General features: G+C 54.2%; 1 protein-coding gene across 1 annotated transcript in view; it reads left to right on the top strand.

The window, feature by feature from the left end:
* The window catches only part of NOS1 (nitric oxide synthase 1), a 49,224-nt gene extending 39,116 nt beyond the window's left edge, over positions 1 to 10,108 (top strand). Inside the window, exons 16-27 of the mRNA XM_058816425.1 lie at positions 638 to 754; positions 1,325 to 1,499; positions 1,851 to 1,989; positions 2,689 to 2,767; positions 3,901 to 4,094; positions 4,916 to 5,085; positions 5,286 to 5,496; positions 6,826 to 6,913; positions 7,182 to 7,303; positions 7,811 to 7,959; positions 9,076 to 9,270; positions 9,986 to 10,108. Coding sequence (XP_058672408.1) covers positions 638 to 754; positions 1,325 to 1,499; positions 1,851 to 1,989; positions 2,689 to 2,767; positions 3,901 to 4,094; positions 4,916 to 5,085; positions 5,286 to 5,496; positions 6,826 to 6,913; positions 7,182 to 7,303; positions 7,811 to 7,959; positions 9,076 to 9,270; positions 9,986 to 10,108 — 1,762 coding nt within the window. The remainder of the gene's footprint in view (positions 1 to 637; positions 755 to 1,324; positions 1,500 to 1,850; positions 1,990 to 2,688; positions 2,768 to 3,900; positions 4,095 to 4,915; positions 5,086 to 5,285; positions 5,497 to 6,825; positions 6,914 to 7,181; positions 7,304 to 7,810; positions 7,960 to 9,075; positions 9,271 to 9,985) is intronic.
* The last annotated feature ends 653 nt before the right edge of the window (positions 10,109 to 10,761 follow it).

Genomic DNA, 10,761 nt, shown 5'->3' on the forward strand with positions numbered 1-10,761 from the left:
CCTGGGGCTCTGTGACCCGGCTGTCCCTGGATCAGGCCATGCTCTCCTGTGCTGTGCCAGGCCATGCCATGCTCTCCCGTGCCGTGCCGGCTGCAGGAGCTGTGCCATGACTCATGCACACAGCGCTGCTCACTGCTCACTGCTCTGCCTGTAAATTTAGAAACTCTTGTGCGGAGCAATTTTGGGAGATGGCTCAATTCAGAAATACTTCTGCTGTTGTCAGATTTTATTTTTTTTTCCTCGGTTCCCCTTCCCCCTCCTCACCCCTTCTTCTCTCACTCTGTTTTTTGGGGTTTTTTTAATTTCCCACTTCCTATGAATGAAAGAACCCTCAGAATATCTCTTCAGACACACACCTGACCTTGTGTGCTGCCAGGGAAGGGCAGGTAGAGACCAAGGTCCTGGCAGCTCTGTGTCACTGTAGGAGGTGACCAGGACTTCATGGAGCATCCCTGCTCCAGCTGAGGATGCACAGGGGTTGCTATGGCCTTACCCCCGGAGGGAGCACATTCCTCTCCTCTTCCACACTGCCTGCTGGTGGAGTTGTGAGCCCTCAGCTGTGCTTTGGAGCCCCACCGTGAGCTCCAAAGCCAGGGGGTGCCCCCAGTGTGAGCCTGGCTGCTGTTGTTGCCCACAGGAGCTACAAGGTCCGGTTCAACAGCGTCTCCTCTTACTCGGATGCACGGAAATCCTCCAGTGATGGCCCTGACCCCAGGGACAACTTCGAGAGCACGGGGCCCCTGGCAAACGTCAGGTAAAGGGTCAGGGCAGGAGCTGGTGCTGCACAGACCCCACCTCACCCCGAGGTGTTTGGGTGATGTGCAGACCCCTCCAGGCTGCTGTGCGTGGTGGTGGAACAGGAGGGGCCAGCTGTGCTCTGGCCTATCTAAAAGATCCCTTTTCCTGTCATGTTTCTATGAGACCTGGCTCTGAACTGAAATAATCCAGATCAATAGCTGCGATTTTTAAAGCTTAATAGCTATATCTGGATGAAGCTTTTGAACTTGACCTGTCATTTGCTGACTTGCTACCCAGACATGTGGTCTCCAGTGCAGCACAAACTGCAAATTTTCACCAAAGCCACACATCAAATGAATTCTCAGAATAAATTGTTCATATAGCAAGTGAAAACAGCTGCATTGTGGTGAGTCACCCAGCTGCACACTGGGGTTAAAAACAGCTCATCACCTCATGTGTGTGAGAGAGTTGTGAGCCCTACAATTTAGGGACCACATTAATAAACTCTGGTGTCTTCTGGTGGGATTACCTTCCCCCTCAGGGTCCCTCCCAGCTGAGCAGCCACAGCTGAGCCATCTTTGCACAGGTTCTCCGTGTTTGGGCTGGGCTCCAGGGCTTACCCCCACTTCTGCGCCTTCGCCCGCGCCGTGGACACGCTGCTGGAGGAGCTGGGGGGAGAGAGGATCCTCCGCATGGGAGAGGGGGATGAGCTCTGTGGCCAGGAGGAATCCTTCAGGACCTGGGCCAAGAAGGTCTTCAAGGTAACCTTGAGGGGCTGCAGGGTGGAGCAGGGGGGAGAAGGACAGAGCTTGGAGCTGGATCTGAACCCAGCCTCCCCTTCCTGGCACCGGGAGGCTCCAGCACCGCCCCAGCCCACAGCAAAGAGGGTGGAGCTGATGCTCTGCTTTGTGCTGACTACCCAAAGGTCACCGATGTGTTGAATCCCTGCATCATCCCAGATATGTGGGAAGGAGAGCAGCACGAGCAATGTCCATGGCCACTAGTCCAGCCCCACACTGCTAGGGGCTCCTTGTCCATGTGGGCTGGGATGAGGGGGTCATTTGGGCTGGGCTGGGCTGAGGGGGTGCCTGAGGGCCTGGTGGGTGCTGCAGGCAGCGTGTGACGTGTTCTGCGTGGGGGACGACGTGAACATCGAGAAAGCCAACAACTCCCTGATCAGCAACGACCGCAGCTGGAAGAGGAGCAAGTTCCGCCTGACCTACGTGGCTGAGGCCCCGGAGCTCACACAAGGTACAGGCCTGGAGGGCTCTGCCTGTGGGGAACATGGGCAACACACAGGGGTAGAGGGGTCAAACCCCTTTTTTTGTCTCTGTTAAATTCCCAGTGTTTCAGCCCTGCCTTTCCCTTCATCTCATCCCCAAGGAGCAGCCCCAGGCCCCTCAGGCCATTTCAGCCCTGCCTTTGCCCCCATCCCAGGCCCAAAGAGCAGCCCCATGCCCCTCAGGCCGGTCCTGTCTGTGCCTGTAACAGAGATGTTTGGACCTGATCTGCTCTCCCTCCTTCTGACCCCCTTTTTTGAAGCAAGGAACTGGAAAATTGGGATCTTTCCAGGCTTATTTTTTCCAAGGCTGCTCCATGGAGTGTTGTGGAGCAAAGGCAGGTCAGCCCATGGACACCTGGCCCCTGCAGCTCCTGCAGCACCAGCTCAGCTCTGCCCAAACCCAGGTGCTCTCCTGCCAGCCAGGCAGCAAGAGGAGCTGTGGGCATTGTGAGGGCACTGCCCTGAGTGTCACAGGGGTGGTTTTGGAATCCTCTGTCACTAAAAAAACATGCTTGGGTCACCCCTGGGGCTCCTGATCCCTTGGGCTCACAGGAGGGACGTCAAACCCCTGTGGTCAGCTCTGGTCTGAGGGGATGAACCCACAGTGGTCCTACAGAAGCCTTGGCCATGCTCTGCTGAATCCCTTCCCTGGCTCTTATCCTCCTCAGGACTGTACAGCATCCACAAAAAACGTGTCTATGCAGCCCGGCTCCTCACACGGCAGAACCTGCAGAGCCCCAAGTCCAGGTAGGAGATGCAGCTATCCTAAACACACACCTGGGGCACCCAGAACAGTGCTACAAACAGCCCTTGAGCCCTGGAGGTCTGTGGAATCCACCTTTGTGCAGGCCATGAGTCAGCCTGGAAGGCAGAGGGAGTGTTCCTGGCCTCCATGCACGGTGGAATTCCTGCTGGTCCCTCCCTCAGCCCATGGGATGGGGAGCTGGCTGGAGGGGTGTGGGAAACCAAGACATCCCTCTGGCTGTCCAGGATGGGCAGGACCCCTTGCCAGGGGGCTCAGAAGCCCTGGCACAGACCCCAAAACACCTGTGGGTTTGATTATGACCCATGGAAAAAATTACCAACCTTGTATGAAGATCAGCAAGCCACAACAGTTTAGGTAGAATAATAGTGAAGTTATCACTGTGTGGAAAAGTAGATTTTAGGGTTTTGGTATGGGGGTTCAGGAGGCAAGATGGAGGGAACTGGGTGTGTCCAGCCTTTCTCCTCCTTCTTCTTGGCCTCCATCTTCTGCTGTGATGTTGGCACTTACAGATTGGTTTAGAGAAGAAGCTCACTGTCTAACAGAGGTGATAGGTACTGGAAAGTAATTGTAAACATTGTACATGTAGTTTTTAGTATAAAGACATAACACTGCCCTGGGGCAGGCAGAGTGCCTGGAACTGTCCTGCTGGATGGACCTCAGCAAGGCAGGAGAAAATTTTTTATAGATAAGAAACAATGAACAACCTTGAGAGTGAGAAATTAAGAGCTCTGACTCCTTCTTCAAGCGCCGGGCTGGGAAAAGAGACTTTTGAACTTTTCTCGTGGTCACTCTGACCAGCTAGAGATCCTGACAAAGAAGCAGGATAAAATTGCTGAGCAAGAGGTTCAATTGGTTTTCCCCTTTTAAAAAGTCCCTGAGGGTGAGTCAGGGCGTGTTGCAGTGTCCCTTCTCCCTGCTGTAACCTTGTTGACATGGCCACCACAGCTTGGATATGTCACCACCCCTGCCCAGCTCACCAGCAGCTCCTGAGGCCAGGGCTCAGCCTCTCCCTGAAGGATCTTTGTGGGCGTCCCCAAAGACCATCCCAAAGTCAGTGATTTTGGGGAAGGAACCCCCAAACCACTTTTTCCTGCTCTTCCTCCTTCCCCTGCAGCCGCCTGACGATTTTCCTGCGCCTGCACACCAACGGGCACCAGGAGCTGCAGTACCAGCCTGGGGACCACCTGGGCGTCTTCCCGGGCAACCACGAGGACTTGGTCAATGCCCTCATCGACAGGCTTGAGGATGCCCCTCCAACCAACCAGCTGGTGAAGGTGGAGCTGCTGGAGGAGAGAAGCACAGCTCTAGGTAACCAGGGAGTACAGGTGGCCTCTCTCCTCCTTTCCCTGAAGTTCTTGTAGCTCCTCAGGGAGGTGGGTGGCCCCAGGAGAATTATTTTCATCTGTCTGCTGTGTTTGTGTGGATTGGGAGCTCCTCCTTCGTCCCTGCCCTGCCCAGAGCCATTGCTTGTCTGCACTTGAGATGTGGAGCAAGGGGTTGAAGGGTGTGACTGTTCTCAGGGGTCCAAGGATGAGGGAAGAGATGAGGATCTGACTCCATGTTTCAGAAGGCTTGATTTATTATTTTATCATATATATTATATTAAAACTATGCTAAAAGAATAGAAGAAAGGATTTCATCAGAAGGCTAGCTAAGAATAGTAAGGAAGGAATGAAAAACAAAGGCTTGACTGTGATTGGCCATTAATTAGAAACGACCACATGAGACCAATCACAGATGCCCCTGTTGCATTCCACAGCAGCAGATAATCATTGTTTACATTTTGTTCCTGAGGCCTCTCAGCTTCTCAGCAGGAAAAATCCTAAGGAAAGGATTTTTCATAAAAGATGTCTGTGACAGAAGGATGGGCGTGGCCTTGGGGAAGATTTTCCATGGAAAAGCTAAAGGTATTTATGTTCCCTTAGAAAGAGTAAGGTCTAGGACTGGGAAGAAGAGTTACAGGATGTGGAGGGGGCATCCCAACACCAGATTTCAGGGATTTCCTGAATCCCTGCTGGAGATAGAAAACCCTAATCCAGTGTCTCAGAGGGGGATGAAAACCAGGATTTGCCCACCTGGTCTCTGCTGCTCAGCTGATCCCAGGCTCGTGCTGGATTCCCTCCTGGCAGGTGTCATCAGTAACTGGACAGATGAGAACCGTGTCCCACCCTGCACCATCTTCCAGGCCTTCAAGTACTACCTGGACATCACCACCCCTCCCACCCCGCTGCTGCTGCAGCAGTTCGCTCTGCTGGCCACCAGTGACAAGGAGAAGAAACGTCTGCAGGTCCTCAGCAAGGTAAAGAGCCCAAGCCTCAGGTTCTGCAAGCCCTGGGGGCAATCACAGCCCAGCCAGGGCATTTCCATCCCACACTGTGCTTAGGCTGAGTCTCCTGAGCTCTGCTCAGGGTGCCTTCACTGCCCCTCACTCCAGCTTTGCCATGGACCTCCTGGGAAAAGGTGGATCCTGCAGCTCTCTCCTCCTTCCCTCTTTCCCAGGGCTTGCAGGAGTACGAGGAGTGGAAGTGGTCCAAGAACCCCACGATCGTGGAGGTGCTGGAGGAGTTCCCCTCGGTGCAGATGCCCTCCACGCTGCTGCTGACCCAGCTGCCCCTCCTGCAGCCTCGCTACTACTCCATCAGCTCGTCCCCAGAGATGTACCCAGGGGAGGTGCACCTCACCGTGGCTGTGGTGTCCTACCGCACCCGAGGTACAGCCCCAGGGCTGGGCTCTGGGGGAAACAGCGCAGGGGCAGCCACACCAAACCTCTGGCAGGGAGATGTGCCTTTAAAGAAAAGGATTGCTGCAAGATTCCCCCAAACCATGGCATTGCTGTCCCATGTCATGGAGAGTGGCAGTGACACAGAGGTGACACTTCTCAGCCAGTATCTTGGTTTAAAAGCCAGGTGTCTGCTAAGGAAGGCAACAGCCTCCCCTGAAATGGAAAATGCAAACCCCCTCTGCCTGAATTATTATAAATTTGAAATTAAGGGGCTCTCAGGCAAAGATATGGGAGTAGGAATAACAGTTCTTTACTAGGAAAATTAAAAATACAAATGCAATACAAAAAACAAAAAAAAACCACTGCCAGAGTCAGAATAGGAGCTGACTCCTGTGTGTCAGGGTGGTGTCCCAGCCCCATCCCATGGGGGCTCAGCCCTCCTGCAGTGCCAGCTGTGGCTCTGCTGCAGCAGGGATCCTGCACAAGGGGGGAGTTTTCCTCTGCAGCTCCAGGGCTGCTGCAGATGGGCCTGGGCTCCCTCTGGCCATGCAGGGCAGCAGAAAGCTGCTCCTCTGGCAATGCAGGGGGCAAAGGCTGCTGTGCTGTGCCAGGCTCAGATTGGATCCAGGTAGGAATGCTTGGCTCCTCCCCTGGGCACAGCATCTCCCCATGGGATGCTGGGACTGGATCAGCCCTGCAGGGACACTCAGTGGCCATGGACAGCAGAGATCTCCTGGAGGGAGGGTTGGCTGTGGAAGAGATAAAGAAAAAACTGCCCCATGAACAGCAGAGAACTGCCCCAGCTCTGACAGATGGGGATAGAACACACAGCCCCAGCTACACCTTTTAGCTTGAAACAGACAGGTCCATAACCCAAGCTCCATGTAGGATTGTGTTTGCCCACCACAAATCCACATTCCCAGTAGCCAAACTTGTGTAGCAGTGACACTGATGTGTCCAAGCATGGTCATGGTGTGGATGGACACAGCCCTGGTGCTCTGCAGGACACAAAGAGGACACAGTAGAGCTGCCATTGAGGGTTTCTGTTTGGGAGCATCAGAATGCTGCCAAAAAGGTCAAAAGGAGAGCTGGGTACTCCCTAAGGATTGTGGAGGTCCAGCTCTGCCAGGTCAGGGTCCTGGGTAGCTCCACAGAGGGATCCAAGTGCCAAACTCTGCCAAGTTCATGGAGAAATGGAGAATGGATGCTGAGGTATGAAATGTTTCAGGGAAGTGTTCATGCAGGATGTAGCAGGGAGGGTTTGAGGAAAGAAAACAGTGATGTGCCAGGTACAGACCTCCTCTTCTCCCTTCCCAGATGGAGAGGGACCCATCCACCATGGAGTGTGCTCCTCGTGGCTCAGTCGGATCCAGACGGATGAAGTGGTTCCCTGCTTTGTACGAGGGTGAGTGACCCACAGAGGCCAGGCCTGAGGAGGAGGGGGTGAGACCCCTCACAGGATGAGCTCTCTGCCCTCAGTTGCTGTCACAGTGGGAAAAAACAGGACTGGGTTTGTGAGCAAATGGTTCCCCTTTGAGGGAAATTCTGCACAAAATGTCACATCCTGGGGTTTCACCTCATTTCCTACCCCTCATTCTCTGGGAGGTGTCTCAGCTGGCTGTGGGCAGAGGGAACACCCTGCTGGTGTTTAACTGGAGCTTTGCTGTGTGCAGTGCCCCCGGGTTCCACCTGCCCCAGGACCCCCAGGTGCCCTGCATCCTCATCGGCCCCGGCACCGGCATCGCCCCCTTCCGCAGCTTCTGGCAGCAGCGGCTCTTCGACATCCAGCACAAAGGTGGGGCCGTCCTCTTCCTCACCTCACAGAGCTTGGGTGGGGCCATCCTCTTCCTCACCTGACGCAGATTTTGGACAGGGCTGTCCCCTGCTTCTTCCTCACACAGATTTTGGGTGGGGCCATCCTGTTCCTCACCTCACACAGATTTTGGACTGAGCTGTCCCCTGTTTCACCTCACACAGAGTTTGGGTTGGGCTGTCCTTCCTCACCTCACAGATTTTGGGTGGGGCCATCCTTCCTCACCTCACACAGATTTTGGGCAAGGCCGTTTTGGGTAGGGTTGTCCTTCCTCACCTCACACAGGTTTTTGGAACCCTTGGTTGGGGTGTTGGGATGGGGATCCCACCCTGCTGGGGGTGTCCCGGCAGATGTGGTGGCAGTCTGGAGGGAGGTGGCTGGTGGGAACTGGAGGTGGCTGGTGGGAATTGGAGATGGCTCATGGGAACTGGTGGCCCCTCAGGGGAATTGGTGTCCCCAGGCTGTGAGCTGTCCCCACACTGTCCCCAGGGCTGAAGCCGTGCCCCATGGTGCTGGTGTTTGGCTGCCGGCAGTCCAGGATCGACCACATCTACAAGGAGGAGACGCTGTTTGCCAAGAGCCAGGGTGTCTTCAGAGAGCTGTACACGGCCTATTCCCGGGAACCCGACAGACCAAAGGTGGGCACAGCCCTGGGAATGCTGCCCAGCCTGGGCTGGGTCCCTGGGCAGTGGTGGCTCATCCCTGGGGCACAGAAATGGGCAGGGTTGTCCCTTCTCTGTGGGCACCATTCCCAGGGTGTGTCACCATCCCAGTGCCAGCTGGAATGTGTGCCCAGGCTGCTCCTGCTGCCATCCACATGGGAGAGGAGGAGGGGAAAGGGGGAATGGGAAAGGGGAAAGGAGAGGAGAAGGGGGAAGGAAAAAGGGGGAAAGGAAAGGAAAGGAAAGGAAAGGAAAGGAAAGGAAAGGAAAGGAAAGGAAAGGAAAGGAAAGGAAAGGAAAGGAAAGGAAAGGAAAGGAAAGGAAAGGAAAGGAAAGGAAAGGAAAGGAAAGGAAAGGAAAGGAAAGGAAAGGAGAAAGGAAAGGAGAAAGGAAAGGAGAAAGGAAAGGAGAAAGGAAAGGAGAAAGGAAAGGAGAAAGGAAAGGAGAAAGGAAAGGAGAAAGGAAAGGAGAAAGGAAAGGAGAAAGGAAAGGAGAAAGGAAAGGAGAAAGGAAAGGAGAAAGGAAAGGAGAAAGGAAAGGAGAAAGGAAAGGAGAAAGGAAAGGAGAAAGGAAAGGAGAAAGGAAAGGAGAAAGGAAAGGAGAAAGGAAAGGAGAAAGGAAAGGAGAAAGGAAAGGAGAAAGGAAAGGAGAAAGGAAAGGAGAAAGGAAAGGAGAAAGGAAAGGAGAAAGGAAAGGAGAAAGGAAAGGAGAAAGGAAAGGAGAAAGGAAAGGAGAAAGGAAAGGAGAAAGGAAAGGAGAAAGGAAAGGAGAAAGGAAAGGAGAAAGGAAAGGAGAAAGGAAAGGAGAAAGGAAAGGAGAAAGGAAAGGAGAAAGGAAAGGAGAAAGGAAAGGAAAAGGAAAAAGGATGTCACCCAGTGAAGTGACCCACAGCCACTGCAAATACCTGCTCCAAATTCTCACTGGGCCTGGCAATGGCAGAGATGGTGCAGGTGTGCCCATGCAAGAGCAGAAGGATGCTTTGCTGCTTTTTTGTCACTGTGGGTGCTGCAAGGCACATCTGTAGCCCCCAAAGAGGGGTGACCCCTCAGTGCTCTCCCCAGGGTTAATCCCAGCTCCCTCCTCATCCCTCAGAAATACGTGCAGGACGTGTTACAGGAGCAGCTGGCCCAGACCGTGTTCAAAGCTCTGAAGGAGCAGGGAGGCCACATCTATGTCTGTGGGGATGTCACCATGGCCGGGGACGTCCTCAAGGCCGTGCAGCTCATCATGAGGCAGCAGGGCCAGCTGTCAGCAGAGGAGGCAGGAGCCTTCCTCAGCAAGCTGCGGGTGAGTGCTGTGTGCCACCACCGCCACCCCTGCGTGCCACCACTGCCACTCCTGCCGGGGGCACTGCACCTGCTGCCTGCCCCCTGTGCCCAGGGAGGGTCAGCAGAGGGACATGCCAAAGGTGTCTGTGTGCAGGGAGGTCACCTGGCTCCTCTGGGCAGCGGGTTGAGCACTGGTGCCAGCGCTTTTGGGTGCTTCTGGCAGGGCTTGTTGGCCATCCATCACAAAATGGATTTATCAGGGCGTTTTGTGGGTCCCTGCTGCAAATCTCCCTGTCTGTGTGCCCTGTGCCAGACATAAATGATGAAGCTGAAGCTTAAGTGAGCTCAGTTTGGGACGCAGACCCATGGATGGATGCTGGAACAGCTCTGCTTCTCCCCAGGAGGATAACTCAGCATGATTCCTGTGGGATTTCCCCTTCTGAACCATCTCCCCTCCTCCATCCAGGCCCCATCCAAGGGAACACAGAGCCTCTGCCTGTGCACAGACTGTGCCCCTGCCAGCCAGGAATTTCCAGCTGCTGAGGGGGTCTAAAGCACAGAACAGCCCCACTGTGCCCAGGGTGGGGTGTGACCTTGGAAGGTCACTCTGTCCCTCATGACGAAGCCCAAACCCTCTCCTGCACTTCTGCTGCCTCCCCACCACGCAGGGTTTTGCTGGGGCTGACCCTGAGTGCTCAACAATGCCCTTTTTCCCTCTGCCACCTCCCTCCCAGGATGACAGCCGGTACCACGAGGATATTTTTGGAGTCACCCTGCGCACGTATGAGGTGACAAACCGCCTTAGATCTGAGTCCATCGCCTTCATCGAGGAGAGCAAAAAAGACACGGATGAGTGAGTCCACACCTTTGTTTTAACCCCTGCAGCCACCTCAGGGGCTGGGAAAGGATGGGAAAGGAAGCTTTGGCTTTTGTGCACGCCTTGAAGCAGAGGCTGAGGAAGGCACACTGATTTTTGCTCTGGAATAGCTGTCACTTCTCTAGGATAAATCCCAATTTATTGCACTGGTGTGCTCAGATCTGACAATCCCATCCAAAGGAAAATGGTCCTGCCTGCTGCCTGCTTCCAGGCTGGCAAAACCCACAGGCAGGGGTGGCTCTCTCCAGCTGCTGGGTCCAGATGTTCAGCTCTCCATGCCCCTTCAGGAAAGATCCAGAGATTTTCTCCCTGCTGTTGCAAAAACAGCCAGAAGTTAAAAAAAAAAAAAAAAAAAAAAAAAAAGAAATTTTGACATTTGCCGTGTTTGTTTCTGCTCTACCAAGTCTTGCCATTTGCTCAGCTTGGTCGTGGTGGGATTTTCCCTGGCTGAGCAGAAGGATTATTTAGGATAAAGGCTGGGCAGCTGCATGGATCACGCTCCTTGCGCTGGCCCTTGGCAGCTTGGGGTGAAACCCCTTCCCTGTGTAGTGCCTGGAGTAGGTTTCCCCACATCTCTGAGGTTTGGCAGGATTTTTTCTCCAAGGAATCACATCCTCTGGGGTCTGGACTCTA

This window comes from Ammospiza caudacuta, chromosome 18, assembly GCF_027887145.1.
Source record: "Ammospiza caudacuta isolate bAmmCau1 chromosome 18, bAmmCau1.pri, whole genome shotgun sequence".
Taxonomy (NCBI): Eukaryota; Metazoa; Chordata; class Aves; order Passeriformes; family Passerellidae; genus Ammospiza; species Ammospiza caudacuta.